This window comes from Balearica regulorum, chromosome 1 (genome assembly GCF_011004875.1).
Source record: "Balearica regulorum gibbericeps isolate bBalReg1 chromosome 1, bBalReg1.pri, whole genome shotgun sequence".
In the NCBI taxonomy this organism is placed as follows: domain Eukaryota; kingdom Metazoa; phylum Chordata; class Aves; order Gruiformes; family Gruidae; genus Balearica; species Balearica regulorum.
The window spans coordinates 59,694,654-59,719,200 of NC_046184.1; the positions used below are offsets into that span (position 1 = coordinate 59,694,654).

Sequence of the window (24,547 nt, forward strand, 5' to 3'; positions counted from 1 at the left end):
CATGATACAAGGCAGACTCTCCCATTTCTTTGTGATCTGCTTGTCTTGTCACTCCCTTCCACAGAACAGTTTTATTCTCACATCTTGCATTCAGGAAAGAGGCAAAGTGTTGGATGTGCTGCAGTATCGCTTTGCCTGGGCAGAAATCTCTGCATCCACTGAGATGGTAATGGCCATTCACCAGGGAAATGCTGTGTTGTGGGCTGGGGATGGATGTACAACAATAAAAAGCGAATGCCATGGCTTTAGTGGGAGGAGGACAGGAGGAACAGAATGGGAAATACAAGTGGGTGATCTAAGGTCTCCTTTCCAGGAGAGTGACAGATTCTGGTTTCTTTACCCACCTCTCTTTGATAAAAGCCTGCCAGTGGGGGTGAAGTCTGTGACACCGGAGCCTGCACACCCTTGTTGTTTTACTAAATTATTCATCCTGTTCCTGTGATAATATAGTTATAAGGAGGAGCCTAATTGAATTTACTGTCTGGCTTTGGCCAATAGGGCGATAAGGATCCAGCAGAATGGTATGACGGTGAATCCTGCTAGTGTGCCGTGAATGTGAAGCAGGAGGGACTGGCAGTTTGTGTGCAGGAGGGAAAGCGAATCGGTCCAGGGCCCCCGGATTAGCAGACTACAGAAAGGTAAGGGAGCGAGTGGGAACAGGATTTGCCGGAATCATGTACTGGCCCTGTGCTGCAAGAGTGGTTTTGTTTATAGGAAAGCACTCTGCAGGCGATGTTTTCCTGCAGGGTTTGGAGGGAACAGGAATGTGTGTGGTGGCACTTGCTCAGTGCGTGTAGCATGTGCCTTTGTCTTTATATGTGCTGCAGGGGTTTATAACATTGCATGTTCATTGTGCGTGTCTGTACAGAGATGTCTGTGGTTTATGTGGATAGAGAAACAATGTATGAAGCCTGTGCATTATAAATGTAACGAGATGAGTCAAAAGGGAGAAATTACTTCATGGGCAGTGTGGGGAAAACAGTAGTGCTTTCTGGTTTGATTGAAAATGGAAATGCCGAGGCTCTTAGTGAGCTGTTTGTTTGCAAACAAAAAAGAGCAAGTGTGTGTGCATCTGTCTGTGTATGTATCGGATCTGCAGTGAGATGTGAAAATGGGAAAGAGGAGGTCAGACTGGAGCATTAGTCATGGCAGGTGGAGATAAATTGCAAGCAATCTGTGTAATCAGATTCTCTAACATGGAGAGTGCAAGTGAGTAGGAAAGTGGATTATCCTATCTGCTGAGCCAGCTACACCTGGAGAGCAAGGGGAGGGGAGGGAATCAGGACAGGTTATCTGACTGGTTAGAAGAACTGATGATCAAACCATCCTGTTTGCCTGCTGCTAAAGTGATAACTTATCGAGATGCTTCCACAGATTTTCTATCCCCCTTTTAATCACGTGAAGAAAGGGTGAGCATCTCTGAGCATCAGGTTAGAGCCTACGAATTAACATTATCTGGAAGAGCAGGAGCACATCAAGCAAATTAGCCTCTGCCCTTCCTTTTGTTTCACTGCTTTTGCTCTGGTAACAAGTGACTGCTAAACAGACAGGGCAGTGGGGGAAGCTGGATTACAAATGTGACAAGTGGCATTAAGCTATGTAAGCAGGGAATGTTGTTTGCAGTGATGATGCTATAATCACACTTCGGCAGCTTAACATCTTTGCAAGCCTTTAAGACAAGGCTGTCCCAAGCTGGGTAACCTTAGCCCAGTCTCTAACCAGAGTGGGGATGGTAGCTTGCTGTAAGGCATTAACAGATTTAGCTGCTTCTCATATGTTTTCAGCACCTCATTCTTTTTAAGCCAGGATGCAGAGGAAGGTATTGTTAAGAGAAAAGATGTTGCTCACCTGTGGATATCGCATCTCAGTTGGAAACTAACTCTTATGATGAGTGCTGAGGGAGGTATGCTTTTTCTGCCTGCTCAGAAAGCAACAGCTGGAGGCTCCCTCTGAAAAGAGCAGTAAGGCAGAAAGCCCCACAGGGAGAAGCAACAAAATGGCTTGTCTTGGATTAACCAAACCTGTTTGCCCAAACAAGTTCTCCTTCCTCCCTGACACCAACTCTCTTACATCAGGGGTTAACTTTCCCCTATCCAGTCTCCTTCCTTTTCTGTGGTTTTCTCACACAGCCTGAAGATGGGAAAATATAACCATGACTGATCTTCCCATCAGAGAGCACCCCCCTGCTCACATCTACTCTCTGCCCATGAGCTCTCCTGAAGTCTCTGGGGTGTACTGCCGGGGGTGGCAGGCTGAGTCTGACCCCCTCTGCCTCACACCTTGTGCACGTGTCCCAGGTGAGACCAAAGGAGCAATCACCTGGCACAGCTACCAAAAGGCTCCACCTTACAGAGGATATTTGTATTTGATGACAGAAAACCCAAAGGGAACGTGCAGCAGCTTCTCGCAGGATGGAGCCATGCTCTCCTCTTCTCACCTGGAATAGTGGACTGAAAAACAAGTCTAAGACAGGGCATATACCATAAGCTAGTGGGTTTTTTTTGTCTCTTGGTTTCTCATTCCTCTTTCCTGTCCTTTGGCTCCTCTAAGTTAGCAAAAGCTTGGTCATAGCTGAGTTTGACTCCAACTTTCAAAGCACTCAGAGCAACAGAGTGAGGTAAGAAATGAAGCAAAACGAGCCTTGCCATCTGAGAATAAACTCTCCAGTATAATAAACTTCTCTCCCCTTACCTCTGCCCCAGCAAAAGAGGAACAACTAAATAACTTGCTTATTCACCTACTCCAAAAGGCTGCATAGCTTCCAGGTGCAGAGCGGGGGCCTTTCCTTACTAAAAAGGAGGCAGATACTCTGTGCACCTGGAGAGTCCATCTCTTTGTGCATCAGAGGAAGCCGTTTGCACTTGCCTGTTTTGGAAGACGCATCTTCCTCGGGAGAGGCACACGGGGGGTTTGGCAGGAGAAGCGTCCCTCTGACGCTGCAGTGGCGGTAGCCTGGTATTCACTTGCAGCGTTTATTGCCGGTTGGGTGACTACATTGTTTGCTTCTGCCCTCAGAGTCAACAGCGAGGCTCAGGAACGGGCAAAACGCCAGCGTATTCCCAGGGAAGCTGACGTCATTGCCAATTCACTGGTGCCAGAGACTGTGCTGGAAACCTAAGGTCGTTTTTGCCATTAATTGCCCAGATGATTAATTCATGCAATGATATCATTTTCCTGGGTGGAGGTTAGGAGGTTATGTACTCTAGTAATGCGGGGTGTGATGGGATGCAAAGCTTGTGCTCCTTATTGATGTTAACGCTAATTACAACAAACTAGCCACAGTGTCCTCTGCATCATCCTTCCTCTCCCAGAAAGGGCAGAAAGGGTACCATTTTTCTCTGGCTCTCCATTCTTCCTCTTCTTTTTTTTTTTTTTTTTTTTGGGGGGGGGAGCAGGGCAGAGGAGGAGGGGCATGTGATGTATGAGCAATTGCTCTTATGGGATTTGTAGTATTGCAAATTCTACCCTAGAATTAACTTCAACAACTCCTCCATAATAAGGATTGTTGCTTTAATTTTAACATTTAACTCGGGCTTCTTCCACTTTGCAAATCTCATTCCACATTGCAAAAATTCCTTGTATGTATGCCATTTATGTTGCACTTTCCAGCAAGATAAAAACCAAAACCAGTTACCATCCTTTAGAAAAAAGGAAAAGGGGAAAAAGCGAGTTTGATTCTTACTGCACAGTGACTGGTGTATTGTATTGTGGCATTCTCTTCTCAGAGGATGCTGCTCTGTCTATAGGAGTGTAGGACCACTTTTGAATCCATCTGGAAATTCTCCAGAATGTCAGGTTTTGCAGTAAACACTCTAAGATGTTTTATTCTTTTTTGAAGTTTTAAGGCTAAAAATCCCTTTCCTGCCACTTTAATAGCTAAGCAAATAAGCACAGAATTCCCAGATGGGCATAACAAAGAGCTGCCCTGGCCCAGATACAATTAATAGTTGATAAAGGTGCAGCGACTTGATCTGATAATCCATTGGTAGGTGCAACTACTAACTCGAAATGTCAAAGAAAACACCCAGGGCATTTTCGGAGCTGTTGTAAGAGCATTTTCTTTCAAACCACATCACTGCCCTGCCTCCTGTATGCCTCCCCCTTGCTCACTCCAGTGTTTCTGTTCTGCCCGCAGGCCTCCATCTTTTCAGCTGGCTTGCATCCCCAGAGGTGTTCAAAGCCCTGGATCATAAGTTTTCAAACAGATTCGGTAAGACCAAATGGAAACCTTCCAATTTCTAGATATGCTTGTTATCTGTGGGATAAAATGGTTTCCTTTCTGTTTAGGCAGTGGGGAAGCCATGCTCTCTCTCCATTCTGGATAATTTTTCACTTCTTCCCATCCTTTGTGGTTTGCTGTGGTATTCTCCTACCTCATCTAGAGATTAGAAAATGTCAAGGAATTTTTCTTGAATGCAGACAAACAGCAGAGATCTGATTAACAATTGCAGCAGATCTGTTACCGGTTTAGTACTCTAGACTCATATGTATTTATAATATGGTTATCAAGGAAAATTAAGTGATTATGCAGAACTAACGATGTCTATTAATGGCTGTCAGGTTCCAGACAATCTATTGTCTGTTTAATGAGAAATAATCCTACTGTGTCTGGGCAGATCAAACACTAAAGCAAAGGTGCAGTATGACTTTGCTGCCATTAGCAGACTACACTGGCCACAGGAAAGTTGTCCCAGGGCACGTGCTTGTAATTTAGACACTGCTCACAAAGGGGAAAAAAATAATGAGATGGCCTTGGACAAGTGGGAGAGTCTGTGATGTGGTCTTCGGGGTGGAAATGATCTTTTGTCCTGGTGACAGTGCTCTGTTGCAAAGGGCTGAATTCTGCATTGCCACCGAGTGACACGGGGGGGAAGAAAAGATTGTCTGCTTCCTAGGGCGGCTTGTGGTGGGCTGTCATGGGGGGAAACAAAGTAGATTGGATGCGGTAGGAAAGACCCCTTTTCCAGGCTTCCTGAAACCGGGAGTATTGCCTTCAAATCACTTCTGAGAGAGTAACTGCAGTCATTTATAAAGGCACATTGAATTTTGCTGTAAACAGAGTGGGATATGAACAAGACAGAGAGCTGCTGTGTTGTACAATACTCCAGCCCGAAGGACAGCAGCAGCGTTACATTCCTATGGGGCGGAAAAAGAGTTCATGTTAAAGTGAGGAAAACAGAAGGACTGCAAGACAGGTGAAAAGCTACACAAAGTGCAGGAGAGGGTTGTGCCTTTTTTTTTAAGAAAGAAATTTCATTTTTGCCAAATATTGTGGGTTTTGGCTGATTTATTTCCTGCTCTCAGCATGAACCAGAGCCAGGTTCCCTGTATACTTCAACTGGGAAGCATGGAAAAGCATTGGATTCCTTATTTCTTCTCAGACACGGGAGCAAACACACACATAACAACTCCTTTGAAAAGATGGCAATCAGTGTCTTCAGCCAGGTCTTCATGGTTTCAAATGGCTGTTTGTTCAGCTCCCTCAAATGTAAAAAGTTTGCTACCTCTAGCCCTACATTTTAATTTACAATTTAATTTTACATTTAGTTGACAATGGCACAAACACAGAATGAAATATTTTTTTAACTTGCTGGTTCTAGCCCTTTAAAACCACACGACTGTTTAAGAAAGGATACTAATAAGCCACTTTTTTGGTAAAAGCGATAGCTAAAGTCATTCACATTATTTGGAGCAGAATAAGAGGTTAACTAACTGATGCATCATTCCCATCCAAGTGAATGGAGAAAGTCCCACTCCACTGGGACTCAGGACTTCCAAGCCTGGTGGAAAAAAACAGCTAGAAATGCTTACACCATACCTCTTATGTAGCCAATGTAAAATATTTTTAATCTAGAAGGACTGGTAGACTTTCACCAGCACTAAATTAACTTCATAAGCAAACACAAGCATATTTAGATAGAACTATTGGAAAAGCAAAACCAATAGCAGCAGAACATTCAGCTCCAAGATGATTCAGTCCTTTAAAATCTGTTGTTTAATATGTAGTAACACCCCTTTTTTAGATGAAGTTTATTATTTTTAATATAGGGTATCTTGGCTCTGTGTGATTGTCTTCTTTTGTACAGCACAATGAACATATCCGTTACGCTGTCATCTTCCTACCCCACTTTAATCTGTAACTTGCTGGGTTTAGAGTGAGGCCGAACAGCCCCATAGTACATTGCAGCCCAGGAACATGTCAAAGACCTTCTTGGCTGCAGAAACACTTCTGCTTGACTCTGCAGAACAACCTGATAAACTCCAGAGGAAGATGCTAGAAAATATAGATCCTCCTCAGAGAAAGAAGTCAAGAAAATCAGGAGTTTTCTCATTCAACTTATCAGCACAGCACAGTTGTTTATAGCCACCGCTGTAGTGCAGTGGACAGAAAAATGGAAATTTGGAATAAAGAATGATCAGATGGTCCCAGAGGTGATGGACTGGATGCTTCTGTCCCTGAGTCACTGCACTGTGCCTGTCACAGGCAGCTGCCAGGGACTGCGGACACAACACGTAGGCAGGGAAACACACTCAGCACCTGGCTGTTTTCTGAAGTGGGCTTGACAAAACCAAACAATCTGGCAAATTAGGAAGCATTTATTCCTTTTTTTAGCCCAAAGTTTTCGGTTTTGCTGCTTAAAGATGAGTCTCAGTGCCTGTATTTCCCTAAGCATTAATACGCTTTGGCAAGAGGGTTTGGATGAAACGCTGCACTCCTTCCAGCAGCTGAAGGCTGCCATATTTAGCTTGATGCATCTATCTAAAATAGGCCTGTGTGTATTTAGTTAATCTTGCGGGCAGGCTTTCTTACTTAAGCAGCCTCGTGAAGTTCCTTTTAACAGGAGAGAGAGGAGTAGGCGAGGTGTGGGGGGGTGCAGTTTTATAATAAAACTGAAAGAGGCTGTCAGGAATTAACATGAAGTTGGATTACTGTGGGCAACCTTAATAATTCAACAGGGCCTTTCAGTCAGGGCTTCCCCCGCGGTTCCCCACAGGGGCAGTTTGATGTATGAGAGTTTCTTGAGGCCATTCAACACGCCAGCTCCTAAGAAACACAAGGCATAGGAAAGGAGGGCGCCTGTCAAGAGCTAGAGCTGACAATCCCTATTAACGTGCAGGGAGGCTTTTCCCAGGAAGATTCTTTGATGTCTCTGACTCTTGGTCACAGGTCACGGGCCTCTGGCTTTACATGTCATGCCTCTGTCTTGAGAGCAAGTGCCACCTCTTTTGCTGAGCCCTGCGGTCAGACAGCGTAACTGTTGTCCCCTCCCTAGGAGTGACCCACAGAAAGAGTAGGACGGTGCCTTTGGTTGCTCAGGGCAGTCGCAGATCTTCTGAAGTCACTAGCTGGCATCTCGCGCAAAAGCCGTGCTAGCCCTGCAAGATCATCTGCCTTCTGCTGTGGTCAGAAAAAAAGACGTATCATCAGATCCAAACCCCAAACTTTTTTCTATTCAGTGAGAATCTTATTGAAGTTGATGAGAATTTTGCTTGAATTGACTTTCTGCTTTCTGCGATAGTTGCAAGTTAAATAAGCAGCGTTGCGAGGTTTTTCTGTACGCTCTGTTCTGCTAACTTGCACAAAATATTGGAGTTTGGTAAATGTTCCAATGAAAGTAATGCAATAATCGGAAGAAAACTATTATTATTAAGACATGAGCTTCTGCATTGCTGTGGCATTTCATCCACATTAACGGAAAAGTTTTGTGGCCAGCTTTGCTTGCCTGGAATAAATAATAACAGTAACATGCTGTTAACTTGTGATATCCAAACCTCATAATGCTCCTTCAACCCCACTGTGAGAATTAGTCAGCCAGCAACATTTCAGTGCAGCATCACTGAAAGACCACAGCTCATCAGCTGTGAGACAGGCTCTGGAAATGCCATCTTCAAAAATTTGTTTGGAAAAGAAAGCCTATGAATGAATGGGATATTTGATACAACATTTTTTTTAACATGTACATGTTAAAAGAAATTTTGGAATATTTGTTGTGCTGTTTTGGAGAAAAAAATATTTTGAAATGGAAAAATTTCTTTGAAATGAGCAGTCTGGTTTTCAACCCACTCTTACAAATATAAAAATTTTCAACCCCACCATTCTTAGCCCAGCTCCGTATGTCTCCCTGTGCTGTAATTCCTCCCATACAGCCACGGCTGAAAAGACCTTAGTGCTTCTGTTCGGAAGAACCTACACCTTCAGCTCTGCCTCTGTCAGTCTGCCTTTCTCTCCATCTGGTTGTTAGATGGTCGTGATTTGCTGAGGACCCTGAGGTAGTTCTGAGGTAGCTGTCCTCTGGCTTGAAAACAGAGAGGACACCAACAGGGTTTAATTCTTAGTGAGGCATCTACAAGTGCAACTTCTTCCAGAACCTCCCACACCTTGGACTAACACAAGCAATAGCTGGTTACCTTCACACCATGCTGTAAGACCAGTATATTTTCCCAGACCAGAGTATGTGGTGAAGACTCTTTAGTTGTCTAACCTCCTAAGTAAGTGCATGTTTTTATGTTTTGTGGTAGAGCATCAAGGGCTATGGGCAGGTAAGAAAAACTCTTGATTTTTTAAAGAGAGCATAGCACATGCCTGTTTCATGGTATGATTATGGCTAGCAGCTGGGGAGGGAGGTGGAATAACCATCAGCAATAAATCTTTGTGAGCCTCTAAAGAGCACTTCTGAAACACAAAATACAGCCAGAGTGTCCATTTTCACTAACACGATGTTCTGTTCTTCCTCTTGGCAAAACTCATGCTTCTTTGCTAACACAGAGCAGTTATTACACTTCCAAGGTGGGAATACTCAGTTACAAACTCGGTTTTCCACCACAATTTCTCCAGCCAGAAGGTTCCTGCTGTTGCTTCATTCATATTAAGGAGCATCAGGCAGGTGCTGTGATTGCACAGACATGCCAGCAAAGACCAACAGTTTGATTGAAGTCTGCAGCCTTGCTGCTGCTTGCTAGCAAAGAAAGCTTGGTGGTCCGTAGCTGGCAGCAACCCCAGGGGATGGGCTCTGCCATGAGGCTCAGTGACGCACAGAGGGAGGGCGAGGGTAAGGCCAAGGCTGACACGCCAGCTGCCATCTCCTGCATCACTTGGTGATGTTTCTTATTCAACTTTCAGGGTAGCACAAACTGAAAAATCAGCTCAGGTAGAGATTGCTGCCAGGCACTGACTAGCCCTGCAGATGATGCAATGGCAGCAGCTTCTGCTCAAGATCTAGCTGCCCAGCAGACAGCTGCTGCTTTACCACTGAACATCTGAGCTCTTCTGGGGTGCTTAAGCAAGTGCCTTTGCTTTGGGCCATCATATCATCACACAGTCCCTGCTGAACTTGGGGGATCATCACAGCTGGAAAAAATCCGATTTTCTTCACTCAGGCTTTCAGGCAGTTGCTGCTTTGCTCTTGCTGAAGTGGCCATGGCTTAGATATAGTGCTGATTTGGACCACACTAGTGAGTATTTACAAACTAGCCTTGGAGTTGGTTTTTCAATCAGAAATTATAAACTCACGGCAAGAGTTGTTGGGAGAAACTACACAAGCTGCGCTATGTGGGAGGCCAAGCTCAATGATCCTAGTCTTCAAATCTATTTGATTTTTTACAAGTGCTCTGCAGTGCTTTAGTAGTAATTGAAGAGATCCAAAGCAATTATCCTCTTTCAGGAATGAGATACTAATGATGGGGAGCAGAAGCAAGAAGAGAGCAAGTGATTAAGCTGATAATAGTGAAGGACTTTCATGTATTTGTTATCATGCAGTGTACGTTATTATTAGTGCTCACAATATGACCCTCTCTTGCCTTGATTTTGCATGTGGATTTCCATAGGAAGTGATTTAACCAGGGTTCTTCCTGCAGCTCTTGGGAAAATACATGTGAATGTGCAGGGTCTATCACCAACATGTGAAGGTGATCCACTACTTCTAGAGTTGGGTGATGATACTAGATTTTCATAACCCTATCACTCATTGGATCATGTTTGGATACTGTGTTTGCATTGGAGTAGGTAGGAAAAGGGACAGAGATCCTTGCATCTAACCTGGCTTATTTATAAAAGGTCACCCATGCGCTACTCTCTCACACAGTTAACATCATCTGGGTATCCACAACAGTTTTTCCAGTGATCAGCTCTGAAATTGGGCTCCGGTGACCTTAGCAGCTCTCATTTGAGGTGAAAACCCTGTATATTCTTCCATGTTAATAAGTAATACAGTTTTCAGGTAGATTTAATTTTAAACATCTGCCATACTTACTTTGTATATTACAGAAGACCTCTGCAATCTGTATTTATATCACCACACATCTCAGTCTCTCTCAAACTTGACCCAATTTAGCCTTTCCATGCTTTATTTAACAGAAATGTTATACAATCAGGCATGCTGAGGCACAAAGCAGTTAAGTGACTTGCTCAAAGTAAAAAGTCGTAAGAAAAAAAACAGAGAAAGCTCTTTCTATCCACAGAAACCATAAGATTGGTTTCCTTTTGTGTGCAGTCTTGAAATAGAGAATAATGTTTTGTGTGTTTTAATGCGCTGACTGCCATACAGCAACATGCAGGAAAATCAGCTCTGTACTTCAGCTCAAGCCTATGGAAAACATTGCACATGCAAGTGTAAGTGCAGGCAGAATTTGGCTCATCATCTTAACAGGGGGAGGCCAGCTCCATGAGCGCGTAGCTCTGTGCAAAGCTGCAGGGAATAAACATCCTTCCTCAGCCTGCTCTAGTTAACACCTTGCCATCCATGCCAGCCTCTGAAATCTTGAAGCTAAGAAGTTGTGCACCAGGATTTGTTTGGGGCTTTTTTTAACCACTTGTGTGACTGCATAGGGATGACAAAAGCCATGGAGTTGTTAGAAGGTGGCCAATTTCAACACACAAAGTTTTAAACTCACTGGGCTTTAGGAACCTTGGGGCTCAGGCACGGGGTCTGGGCAAAAGATGGAAATAAACCCAGCTGAGCGAGGCAGCTCTCTAGCTATTACTCAGAGCTCTCTTGAGTTTGTTTTGGACTCTTCAGCTGACCTTACAGTCTACGCTTGGACACATCTTTTTTTCCATAAATACATATCCACAATAAGCTTCAGTCACATGGGACTGCACCACTTAGCTCTGATCAAATACAGATTGTCCCACAGAAGAATAGGAATACTTAGCAATACTGCTTCTATCGTTAGCTATATCATCCTATAATTAATTATACATAAACAGGGACTGCCTATCTGTCCTGCTAGTCAGGACACAAATGCAGAAAGGGAGGCCCCAGTGTGGCTCTGAGATGACCTCTGTCTGAGAATTGTAGGATGTCCCCATTTCTGTTCTGCCTGCTACAATGCTCGTGCTCTCTGTAACCAGTCAGCCACACCGTATTTGTGTGTGTACCCAGCAAGAGCTCACACCAACGCATGCGGCTCCAGTCCCTCCGCTACCCCCTGCTCGGGCTGCCCGGCTGCAGAGTCACCACATGCTCTCCGTTCCCTCTTCCCCTTCCTTCTCTCCTTTCCAGGCTTGGGAAAGAAGTTCTGTGTGTACAGGAGAAGGAGAAACTAAAATAGCTGTGCGGATCAACCCTTTACATTGCCAGTCACAGAATGGTTCTAAGAAGTGGCACATTTTTTCCTCCAAGAAAGCTTCCCCACACACACACTCATGGTGGCTATGTATTCACCAGCCCTTGAAAGGCTTTGTGGTTGGGTTCTTAAATAAGGGTGGCCAATTTTGTAACCCTTAAAATCTTTGTTATTCAACTGTTAGTCAGCCGGAGAACCAGAGGTCTTGAAGCTGTTCATGCTTGGTTCAGTGGTGCAGTTTGAGGCATGTGAGTTGAGCCTTACAATATCTCTGCACTCTACAAAATAAAGCTTGTCTTCTTAAATGAAGAAACCAAGGCACTGACATTGAGTGATCTTTCACCAAGCTAATGGCAGAAGCCTGTTAAAATGATGTTGTGCTTTATTTCCATGTCTGGGCCCAGCACACTAGCCTGCTCTCTCAGGAGTTTGTCTGGGTCCAGAATCTATTCCAGTTCCCACACTCATGTATTGTATTTTCTGATGCTTTTTGCCTAGACATAGTTTCTGGTATTTGGAGCCAACTATGGAGGGCTCCTACACTGTCCATTATGAATGCAAAGACTGGATAGGCAAGCAAACAGGAACCAGGAGAGAAGACAACTTGATAAAGCACAATTAATGAAATAATAATTTATTATTAGGCTTTTAAAACATACTTTCTATTTATAGCAGTGCACCTCTGGTGATACAACTCTTTGTCAACACAGTATCCCTATGGAGCCAACTTAAATTCTTACATGGCATTTGAAACCTGGCCAGATGCTTCATTAAGGAAGCGAAGCACCTGCCCCCTGACTGTCCTGCACAGGCTCCTGCCGTCACCATGAATATATTTGTCTTGCAGCTCCAACCTGCAACCATGCTAGAGCAGGATCTCGTGGACATTTGCGAGATCGCAGCTGGGAAGCTGGCACTCATGACGGTGCCAAGACTGGGGTGCTCAGTCCAGGTCTTGGAGTTTGTCACCCTTACTGGGGTGAGAAGTGGGTGGGTGGGTACATGGTGCAAGCAGAAGGGATGTATTACACAAATCTATGCAGCTTTCCATGTGTCTCCATGTGATCAACAGTAATGATGCAAAAAAGAAAAGCATCTCCCACAAATACTCGGCACAGTTTGGGTTGTTCATCACAGATCTTGAGACAGACATAGCCAGCTGAAACCCTACAGTGCTCCAGATGAAGGTCTTCAACCCCCTTTTCTTTGCCTCTTTGAGGGGAACAGTCTAGCTAGCCAATCTCCTACCACTTTTATATCACATGAAAGAATTTGACATCAAGCTATCTTATGGTTGTGTTTGTTAGAAATCTTCCCCAGAGCACAGTAAAACATTGTCTTTCTCTTCCATTATCAGAATAAATTAATAAGTATGCTCAAATTCTCAGCTTGTTCTTCTCTTTCTATTAAGTGCTGCTACATGGGATGGGCACGTATGGTTAGAAAGCAAATGAGCATCTTGTCGCACAAAGGCAAATCACAAGCTTTATTTATCCAGGTATCTCTTGTTGACATCATCAGGTCAGGTAAATCTCAAGTATTATAAGGGGTTCTCTGCCATGTGGGAGAAAATCTGGGAAACTGGGATACAACGGTATCTGGAATGGTGGAGGAGGGGAGAAAAGGGATGGATGCAAATGGCAGCAAAACTTAGAATATACTAGTAATACAGATGGTTGAGAAGACTTCAGATGTTTGAAGGAAGACTTTTTAACCCCCAAAAGCATAAAAGATTTGGAAAAGAAATTGAATTTTTGTGGCATTTTAAAATGACTTAGAAGCATTGATGCAAGAAATGCAGAATTGTGTTTGAAGATGTTATTTGGAAATATGCAATCCATTTGTGTCTTATAAACATATGAAAAGCAATACAATTCATGGTCCAAACAGAAAATCCTTCTTATCATCATCAGTTAATTAATAATTATTTATTTGGTGTATATTATGGCCTCTTAGTGAATTGTTTCTTCCCTTTCATGACCCATAGCACTTTTTTTACCCCGTAGTTAGCTTTATAGTAACAAAATATTGTGTTTACCTGCATTTTGAATAACCAGTTTATTGTGGCAGAACTGAAATACAGTAAAAAGAAAAATGGCATAGGAATGAGGAAGAGTATGTGGTCATAATCAAGACAGGAGCCCCATTAACACTGGGCAGCCTGCTACAGTTTCCTCTGAGAACCTGTGAGTTGTCAGTCCCTTAGGCATCTTTTATCTGGATGAGCCCTAATGCATATTGGCAGGCCCTACGTATTAAATACATCCAGCTTCTTGATTTTATTCAGATCAGCACTCTTCAAAGTAAAGCATCTCTCAGCTGAAGGAAATCCCTACTCTATTAATGGCATGTCTGGTGCCGCTTTCATTCTTATCGCCATGAAATCAGGACTTGTACGGTTACTGCAGGAAACTTAGAGCATGTCTCACAAACACACAACATGAACTGCGTCAGATCCAAGACTGGGAAGGAAAAAGACAAGGGTTTCAGAGCCCTGCTTGCTTCCTTCTTACAATTTCATCCACTTATGAACGCAGAGCATTTATTTCTACAAAATTCTCTGGTTTGTACTGCTGTCTCCTGCTTTTCTTTAATATAATTGTGAGAAGCCACTTTGGCATGTGTGTAAGTATTAGCCTTAATGGAAGCATTAGTGTTGTTATTGCTCAGGGTGGGAATGACCACAATACTCTAGGGAAATATGAAATGGAGATGACAGTGTGCCTACTCAACTGACTTTCAGATGGAGACAGCTCTATAGCATACAAGGATTAGCACAGGATTTCTTTGCCCCATAACAGCCTGCTACAGTTGAGCTGGGTCTGGCTTTGCTGATAAGCAAATATTGATATTGAACAGAGACCACAAAAGACCTCCCTTAGCTCATTGACAAGGGGATATTACCACTGAGACAACACTGTGGCCATTAGGTGCCAACAGGATTTCCACAGTGAGAATAAAATGAGGAAATAATGTATTGTTTCCAAGAAGTGGCACATCATAATTTGTTCTTGGGGGTATTAAAGCTATAGAGTATTATCATAATATTCAGATTTATTTTGCACTGGAAAATTTTTCACTATTGTTCATGGCTTTAGTCATCTTCCTTTGCAATCTACTTGAAAGCCTGATGATCTTACAATGACATTTTGTCATTTTAGAGTCTTTTTTTTTCCTTCTTCTTGCCTGTCATTATGAAATATCAGGCAAAAGAGGAAAAAGACTAACTCATTTACTGTGCTGGGTGTAGCTCTTGGGAAATGGTCCCATTTGCATTCAGTTTGGTATGAGCACATCCATTATCTGTAGGACCAGATAAGGCAAACTTGCTATGGTGAAACTGGTCTACAGAAAGCACCATCAGCTTTGCAAACTGAAAAAAGTATAAAAGATTTGTGAAGCCATTTCAATAGCCACCCAAGAAAGTAGAGAGGATTTTTTTTTTTTTAAGGTCTACAAGAATGCAGCAATAAGACAAGAGTTGTTGCACCTTTATATGTGTCAGTGGCTTAATGAAGCATGTTGAACATTGTAAAGTGATCCATTTCTGACAGAGACCTCCTGGCATCTCTGAGGATCCCTCTAAACAGAGAAATTGGATGCACAAGACACTGCCTTCTTGCAAAAATCCTTAAAAAGCACATTTCCAAAGGAAATCACTGCTGCTGTGGAAGGTGTCTTTGCTCCCCTGTCCTGCCACCCCCTCAAGCTGTGGGGTCCTGATGTCTTGCAACCACTTCAAAGAGATAGCATGGCTCTGCTGGTGTCAGTCATAGCAGATACACAATTTCCAGAACTGTCTCTGGCACTGGCATGCACAAACCCCTCTGATTTTAGCTGGAATTTCTGCTGTAGCTTTACATGCTTTGGAAAATTTCTGCCAGTATCTACATTAGAGCTGTATTGCATTGCTGATGCTTGGGAAAACTCTCTGCAAACTGAACATGGGCGTGGAAACTCTGCTTTCCTCTGTTCTTTGGGATGGCATACAGTCTTTCCAACCCTTACAGGTTTTGTATATGCTTCAGGTTTACAAAGTCTGGGGGGTTTGGTGGGGTATCCTTTTCCTTTTCTTTTTCTAACCCCTATTGTTTTAATTTCCTGATTCATGGAATTTCAGCTGAAAAATGCCAAGAAATGTTTGAATGCATGAGCCTCTTGAGTCCAAAACTGTGGCAAGTGAGGTAAAAACCCAACAAAAGTTCTAATTAATTTCAGAACTAATTGTTTTATTCTGCTTTCAATTCTGCCCAAGCTATGCCAAGCTATCTTGAGCTTGGGAATGTTGAAGCCATTGAGAATGAAACACTGAAAGCTTGATAATAATAAATAATCTCTTGCTTCCTACTTTTAGAAAATATATTTAGAAAGCCGTCCAGCTGGATTTGGAGCTCCCTAGTAAGGCTGTCCCTCCACAGAAGTCCACTCCCACATTGTGTCAATATGCCTGAAGGCAGAAAGGAACTCATGGGAATGTCTTAAAACTTGAACGTATGCTGAAAGCTATCCACAAAATGGATATTGGGGTATCAGTGAGTGGCTGCTGCCAGGTCCCTGGCTGCTGCATCCCCTCATCTTTCCATCCACCGTGGGGCAGAAATAAGTGTGCAGTCCCTTATGGTGAGATGGGAGGATAATTTCTCCATGTTGGTTTTCCATCTGGCCACCCCCAGCATTGTTCTGGCTTTCAAGAGCAGGAATCAGACGCAGGCTGGCGTGGTTGTGTCAGTTCACTACCTCACAGCATAGATTACAAGCTCAGGGGAAATCTAAGCACAGTTAACAGATATCAGCCAATTGAGTTTGGTTCCTTCTGGATGCTACCACACGTTAGAAAGTAACCCGACAAGAGGTTTAAGTGAACATTTTGTTCTTGTTTTCTAATGTGTGTCAACAGGTTTTCTGAGATAGCTTGCATCTCTGTGGAGTATATCCTTGAGAAAAAGCAGGTAGGTGCCTGGCTGCTGTCAACGTGCTGAGGGAGTGGATTGCTTACCCACCCTTGCTCTTCCGAAAATATCAGCCAGGAAGTTTAACTGCGTGTTAGTAAGGGGCTGACAGTACCAGCCTCTTTGCTGTTGTTCTCAAGGTCAGTTCTAATTGACCTTCCTCTTGCTTCATTTAGTTGTTCACATCGTTTCCTTTTGATTCCCTGGCTGCGCTCTCATTGTTGGGATTTCTGCGTGTTCCTGCGTTGTCTTTTGGTTAAGCCAATTCCCGCTTACTTCCTCCCTTTCTGCTTATGCCTTCTCCTCCTCTCCCCCTCTCTCCTGCCTGCTCTCTTTCCTCAGACTCACTCATTCTCCTATTCCTTGTTTATTATTTCCCCATCCTGAAATACAGCCCAAATCCCCGACCTGCAGCTCCGTGGCCCAGATGCCCACTGTTTTCCCAGCTAGCTTTCGGGAGCAGCTGTTTCACACAGGAGCAAATTGCTCCTGCATGGTGGGATGCAGCTGCTGTATTGCAGCTTGAGAAACTCAACAGGAGCTGCTGCCTCACCTGGAAGAAGCCCATGGGCTGTATTTCAGCTGTGCAGGGGGCTACAGGCCTTCCTATGGGCAGGTTCATGCCTGGTGTAGCATTAGGTAGGTGGCATGTCTCCATGTGAGCCATAGGAAAACACTGGTGTACACAGAGGCAAGGTACAACTTGATGGTGTAGAGTGAGCAACTTTCTTACCTGTGGCTCTGGAGTGACAAAATACCACTTACCAGATCTGGTTTGTATTGTTTCTGAATGATGTGTTGGCTTCTGGCTTTGTTGAAGTTACAGCCCCGCTTGCCTGCTCGGGTAGGATCTGTGCGTACACCGGCTGGATGCTGCGCTGCGTGAGAGCTGCATGCCATGAGACCTGCACGGATCCAGATTTGGCCTGATGCACTGAGCCCTCAGGATGTCCATGGGGAGTTTCAAGCAGTAGGAAAATGAGGTTCTAACCTACTCAGCCTGTGTCTGTATGAAAACGCCTACTGCTGAAAGTTAAATAACACCAAGTGTGCACGATGCAGAAGCAGACCATGAGGTTTTCCAGTAAGCAAAGGAATCTGCTGGCAGTTTACACTGCTACCATTGCAGAGGAGATCTCCTCTGTGGCGGCACTAATGGCAATTGATCAATCAGTACAGCAAAGCCACCAATAACTTCATTTTTTTAAAAAAGAAAAAGTCTATTTTAATTACATTACCCAGATCATTAGAAAAATGTATGTAATGAGGGGAGAAAGTCTGTGCCATCGCTTTGACAGACCCAAAGTCAAAGTTCCTGGTGGGTTTGCCATCCCCCATCCCAAAGTGGAGCCAGGCGTTACTCTCTACTGCAGCAGTGTCATCCTGTTTAAATTTAGCCTCCATGTGCCTTGCTGGAGGGAGATTTCCCGGTGACATCAGCTGCTTAGGTTTTCTCTCCTTCCTTACCAAGCCAACGGCATGCGGAGCAGTCTTCGCAGCAAGCAGAGGCAGTGCCAGTCAGCAGAGGGAAGGGCCAGCCTCAGTGTGGCCTCCCAAACTCTCTGGACAGGAGAGTTTTACCAGCTCACAGTGTCACCTGGGCAACATCTTCCACTACCAAACCCCTGGTGGCAAAAATAATGGGTCACTGTAAATATTGCTGCTTAAAGGTGTCCAGGAGGTGAGTGGTCATAGCCTTGCAATAAGTATGATAAATTCTTTATTGTAAACAGTACGCTGAAGGGCACAATCTGGGAAGCCTTGTTGCGGAGGAGACCTGCATGCCATCACGGGGTACACTGGTCCTTCCCAGCCCCGGCACAACCTATGCCACGTGCCTCCATGCCCTTCTTTCACAGTACAGAGCAAAGCAGAAATTTGCCCATCACTTTTCACCTGCTGATGCTTTGCAAGGAGCCTATGTTCTTTTGGAGAGTGAAAAGTTCGCAGAGGAGGAAGCAGCCATGCAAGTGCCAGGCACTGGGGGAGAAACACTTTCAAAAGCGTGCAAGTCCTGCTGGACCCTGTGCCAAGGATTCTGGCTAAAAGAGCCTTGTCCAGCCCGTACGGCTGCGACCAGGTTCCCTCCCGTGGCCGAGAGCTGCCACAGCAGGAACCAGCAGCTCTCTGCAATGCTGTGCAAAGCATGCGAGGGGCAGGGGTCTCACGCTAAGACCGCTTCTCCTGAGTTCGGTATGAAATCACAGAATCACAGAGTGGCAGGGGTTGGAAGGGACCTCTGGAGATCATCTAGTCCTACCTCCCTGCTAAAGCAGGATCACCCAGAGCAGGTTGCACAGGATCGTGTCCAGGCGGGTTTTGAATATCTCCAGAGAAGGAGACTCCACAACCTCTCTGGGCAGCCTCTTCCAGTGCTCGGTCACCCTCACAGTGAAGAAGTTTTTCCTCATGTTCAGATGGAACTTCCTGTGTTCCACTTTGCCCCTTGTCCTGTCACTGGGCACCGCTGAAGAGAGTCTGGCCCCTTCCTCTTGACACCCGCCCTTTAGATATTTATAAGCGTTGATGAGATCCCCTCTCATCATTAAAGTCTTTTTTTCTGCAGGCTAAAAGAGCCCCTCCTCCCCATCTCTTGCCAGTTAATGCCAAGATCCTCCAAGAGAGCATGCCTAATTGCTGTACACAGAAACGGGATAGTAATTTGGAGCCCTTCTGACAGTAGACAGGTCTCTGGGATGCTCCTCTTAATTAGGACCAGACCTACTCTTGAGTGGACTGTGATTAAAGTGAGGGGATATTTCTTATTTGTCTTATGCAAGGTAGAAAACACAGGCACCTGAGTACAGGACAACGCAGCACATTTTCACCCAGCTTGTAGTATACAAATCCCCCAAAGTCTTTGTAGGCTCTACCGCTCTGGTCATCCCAGACGGGTGGCAGTGGATGGCTCTGTGCTGGCACTCGCAGTCGCAGCAGTAGGACATGAGAAGGCCAAGTGCTGTGTGGGTGTGTGTATGAGGTGAGTAGCTAGTTCATAATTCATGGATACTGTATGTTACCTGCTTTTTGGAACAATTCCTGTATAAATAGACTGTGTTGCCGAACCGCTCACCATTGCATGCATTTGCTGATGTTGTGAAGTCACTGGGCGCGCCAGGACCAGGCGGGAAGTCAGCACAATGCCTCAAGATACGTTATCGACTGTAAATGTGGCAGGAAGTCATTAAAGATTTCCTGAGCTATTCCTTGGGAAAAGACTACCTCCAGGCTCCGGCAAAGTCAGAGCACTTGTACTGCCAGGGCTGAGAAATCAAAAGAAAAATTGCTCTAATAAGCCGATGTCGGCAGCTTCAGCAGGGAGCCCTCTGGTCCTGATGGATCCTGTGCCCATGGGGTCAGGGTGGTGACAGATGATGAGATTTGGGAGACATATGCCAAGGGGCTCTTTATAGCTTGCTTACTCCAGCCAGGCTCATCTGAGCCTCCCTAAGGGTCTGGGGGCTAAGGGAGGTGCAGACATAAACAGGTCTGAATCCTTTGCCTCTAAAGCTTTTTAAATCCCTTTAGGTGAAAATAAATGGCAACTTCTTTTAAGAAAGCTGTTTGGTTGCTCCATGAGGTCTCAGCCACAGCTCCAGGAGTGAGATTCACAGACACTGAGCTCTCTTGGATCAACTGGGAAAAGACAATTGGGAAAAGACAATTTCCTGCCATTGGGAGGCAATCAGAAACTGGGACAAGAGCATGAGCACTGAGGGAGGCCAAACCAGGCGGGTCAAGGCAAGGAGCCCCAGCATTTGTAGGGGGCTCATTCAAAAGACATGAAAGGGACTGTGGCATGATTTAACGATGATACCAGGAATCAGTGTGACTTGGATCACTTGATATACAGGGTAGCTCTCACTTTTGTTGCTGCAGATATGTCTGTCTTGAAAAACATTTATGTTTTGCCAGCAATATGTTTTTATCTAATTCCCCCCCTGCCCCATGAAAATCTCACCAACCAGCCTCTGGTCAGGACTCAAAGGCTGTCTCAGCAGAGAAGAGGTCTTGGGGAGTTACTGTGGAAATCTCATTTCTGGGCTGTGCCTACAAGTGCAAAATTCAAAATAAAAAATAACTGTGCTAACTCTGAGATTATTTAACTGCTGAAAAACTTAGTGTTCTGAGTAAAAACAAAGTCATCATACTATGGTCAAGGGAAAAGAGCCAGATAGATAGTTACATTTCACAGTGTTCACTTTCTCACTGGAAAAGATGAGCAGAGTAAGAGACCTTTCTTCTTAAAAAACAACAAGAACAAGAACAAAAACAACAAAAAAAAGCATGTGAAGATTAGACAGCCAAACTTCCAGTTTTGAGTACCTGCAAAAATCCTACAAGTGAACTTGTAAAATCAGGTAGTCTAGCAATCACCAGCATGCACCTGGCTCAAAGTCTAATTTTGAGTGCAGAGAGCAGCAGGAACAGAAACAAGAATTTTGAAGCTGCCACTGACCTTGATCAAGATATGTATGAGGATTTTTCCACTATTTATTTTCTACATGCTATTTCAATTTAGGACGTTTGTTCCATAAATGCAGAGCCTTCCTTACAAGCCTGCCAAAGATGACACAACTTTTTATCCTGTTGGATCATTTGCTGGTTTTTCTGTAACAAGCGTATTATGTGTGTTATTTCTCACACACAAAATATCAGAAATAAGCTGTGTCTCTTTAAAAAATTCGCATTTATGATCACAATAATTCTTCTTTTCCCACGGTGAACAGTTATAGAATTGTTAGCCCCTAAGCTAACATAAGCTAGTTTGCCCCAACTGGAAAATGTTTGGGGTGGGAGAAAGCCCATAGTACTGTCTCCTATCGGTTTGGCTGTACCAGTGTAGCATACTGCATAGTGCTCATTTAAATGGCCAAAAGTGTTTTTCTTATCTCACATTCACAGTATGTCTCTCACATATATGTCTTTGATTCTCTTCCCACAGGAGAGAACGAAAATATAACTGAAAAACAAAGGCATATTTCTCCAGCAGGATCTCAAGGGGGAAAGTCTGCCTGCCTGGGCTGCAGGGAGGTGCCCCCCACGCACGCAGAAACATTCCCTGGGACTGGTGACACTGTTGTTCAGCCTTGCTCTTGCTGAGAAGGTTTCCACACGCTTCAACAATGAATTTCCTCCGGCGGCGTCTCTCAGACAGTAGTTTCGTGGCAAATTTGCCCAATGGCTACATGATGGATTTGCAGCGCCCTGACAACTCCACGAGCTCCCCAGTTTCTCCCGCCATGGAGAGAAAGCATCTGCAGCCACCACAGCCCTCGCAATCTTCCTCTGCTGGCACCAGCATCTTCAGCTCCATCTCCAGTGCGATGAAGCAAACCACGCAAGCGGCTGCAGGACTAATTGACCACTCAGCCAGCCCCACACCACCTGTGGCCCAGAAACCCAAGATCCTCCTGGTGATCGATGATGCACACACAGACTGGTAAGTCGTCATAGTCCTCCCTGATACCTTCAGCTCCACAAAGTCTGGAGGACAGCAGGGATCTGGGAGGCACAGGGCATCTGCAGGGGGGTACACAGACACTTTCACACCTAGGTCATCAGCTCTGACCCTAAGTTCTTGTCTTTCCGGTGACCTGCGTAAATGGCAGAGTAGGCTTTTCTCATGTCTTGCTTGGAAAAAATGCTCATTTGGCACCCATTGGCAAACTCCTTGATAGTCTCAATATATGAGTGCACATAGGACATTCTTGGCTCAGCAGGCTTGGCTGAGCTGTCACATCTAGCAATGGTCCTAAGAGGTCATAGCTGAAGGTGTGTTAGTGATGTGGTTCAGGACCCTAGCCTACTGTTTGTGTTGGCTCTAAAAGTGAAAAGGGACTCAATCTCTCCAGCTCTCAATCTCTCTTGAGCTTTTCCCTGTATGAAAATTTGTACATAAATTACTAAAAGCCTACTACTACCAGTAGTAATGACTGGAGTTCATTCGCTGGCCAAGGACCCTTCACCTGCTAAGCATAGTGGCTATTGGCAAAAGGGTCTCAGGCTCAGCTAAGCCTCAAATTTGTCTTGTTTACAAACAAAAATTTGGAAGTTTGTTTCCTGTGATATTGGGGAGCAGAGGACACTTTCCAAAGGAGAGGAAAACTGAAGTTTTCAAAAATATTAGAGAAATTACTGCTTCCTGTGTGCTTCCTTTCAAAGTCAGCTGGTTTAGAAAGCTTTAGGCAATCTGGCCAAGAGACCTATTTGGGGGAAAATCCAGAGCACGTGTTGAGGAGATGTTCATTTTTTGCTCTGACAGCTTGTCACAGCACAGAAAAAAAGGAAAGGCTAGTACAGGCAAGGGGACCGTATTGAAGACTTCAAAATGGAAGAAGTTGAGTTACCAGGTCTTGGCCAAGAGAGATTACTTTATTGTTCTTTTCATCCCATGCCACTCTTCAGTAAAGTTGTCACCTTTGATCTTTGCTTTCCCAGGAGAGTGGGGACAGGGTAAGACCTGCCTCCCTGGGTGTATCTTCACAAAGCAAGAGCTTAGCTCTTAGCTAAAAAGGGGCAATGAATGAGTGCAACTAGGTCAAGCTTCTTCAGCCAACTTGAAGTAAGAGAGGGAAAACAGTGGGATTTTTTTCAAAGGAAAAACAACTTTTTAACTGAGTTGGAAGGTCCCTGATAAGTTGGTCATCATATCAAATGTTTCACCAGGCTAGTGTCTTTTATCACAGTAGCAACCTCTTAATGCCAGATAGTTCAGTCGATAACACCAGTCTGGCTCAACCCTGATCTCTCCTTCCTGGATGCACCTGCAAGTGTACCAGCAGGCTTGATGCTCACCAACCTCCATCTCAGCTTAGCGTTTTTGCAGTTCCTTGAAGATACTGCCAGGTGGCAGTCCCTTAACATAGCATCCTCCAGCCGGGAATGGGAGTGCCTCTAATGCACAGCTCTAGCATCTGGGGATTAGCCAGCACTGCTTAGTCCAAACACTGTAATCAGAGAGGAAAGCCCTAGCTCAAAGGCCAACCTAGTTTTTCCTTGAGATTAATAGTGCTGAAGGTAGTCTGGGCAGGGGAAAGTACGAGGAGGGGTCGAACTCTGTTGCAGAGTTTTCATGTTTTAAAATACACACTGAATTCAAATCCCTGTCTTTATATCTCCCAGCTGCTGTTCTGTCATGCAGACTTCATGGTCTGTGAGCTGAACTTGCCCAAGGAGCAGCAGCTGGGAGACATAAAGAGGAGGTGCTACCCATGCTGTCTTCATTCTCCACTCGTGTGTAAGCACTCTGCACATCCTGCTGTCTGGGCTGTCCCTCTGCTGCCTGTAGCTTAGCAGTTTCTACACATGATGGGGGACCCCTTTCATTTCTCCCAGCTCTCTGCCTCTATCCACAGGCTTGCAAATATCAAATGATGCTGCTTGCAAAGGCTCCCTGCTTTCACTCTCTTTAAGGTTGTGAGGGCATTGAACAAAATTAGTGTATGCATTTATGACCGTATCCTGATGTATGTATGACATGAAAACCAAGGAAACAACATTACTAACCCTTGCCTGCCTCAGTTTCCATGGCTGTTTATAGCATGGACAGAAACACATGCCTAGAAACTTCCTCAGCCTAAAGGTAGCATGTGGTCCTTTCTGATAGAGTGTACCAACGCAACCACTCCAGCAGGCCATGAGTGCTACTTGGCAGTTGATTTTCATTGTCTCCAGGAAACCCAGTGAGCTCTTGAGAACAGCACTGGAGAGCGGTGGCTCCATGGCTCCATGGATGTTTATTCTAGGTAAGGTACTTCTCAGCAAAGCCAGTCACCTTCTTGGTCTCAGCCAGGGTGTTATGTGAGCTCAAGCTGACCAGCTCGAGGCAGCAGTGTTTGCTTTGTGAGAGCACAGGTGAAGAAGCTGGTTATCCAGGGATTCTGGCTGTCCACTCTGCATCACGTACGGAAACAGTCCCAGACTTTGGAGGGTGAACGACAACCTATTGTTACTTCTGTGCTGGTGATTTTGGGTTTGGAAGAAGCATCATGTTTGCAATGCATTTCACCCTGCTCGGGTTCTTGCTACTT

At 44.7% G+C, this 24,547-nt stretch overlaps 1 protein-coding gene across 2 annotated transcripts in view; it reads left to right on the top strand.

Annotated features, from left to right (window-relative positions):
* The first annotated feature begins 391 nt into the window (after positions 1 to 391).
* Positions 392 to 24,547, top strand: part of SYN3 (synapsin III) — a 203,255-nt gene continuing 179,099 nt past the window's right edge. Inside the window, exons 1-3 of one of the 2 annotated variants that reach the window (XM_075753811.1) lie at positions 392 to 638; positions 4,136 to 4,210; positions 21,460 to 21,957. In XM_075753811.1, coding sequence (XP_075609926.1) covers positions 21,641 to 21,957 — 317 coding nt within the window. In that variant the 5' untranslated portion in view covers positions 392 to 638; positions 4,136 to 4,210; positions 21,460 to 21,640. The remainder of the gene's footprint in view (positions 639 to 4,135; positions 4,211 to 21,459; positions 21,958 to 24,547) is intronic. The other variant, XM_075753818.1, reaches the window with a different exon arrangement.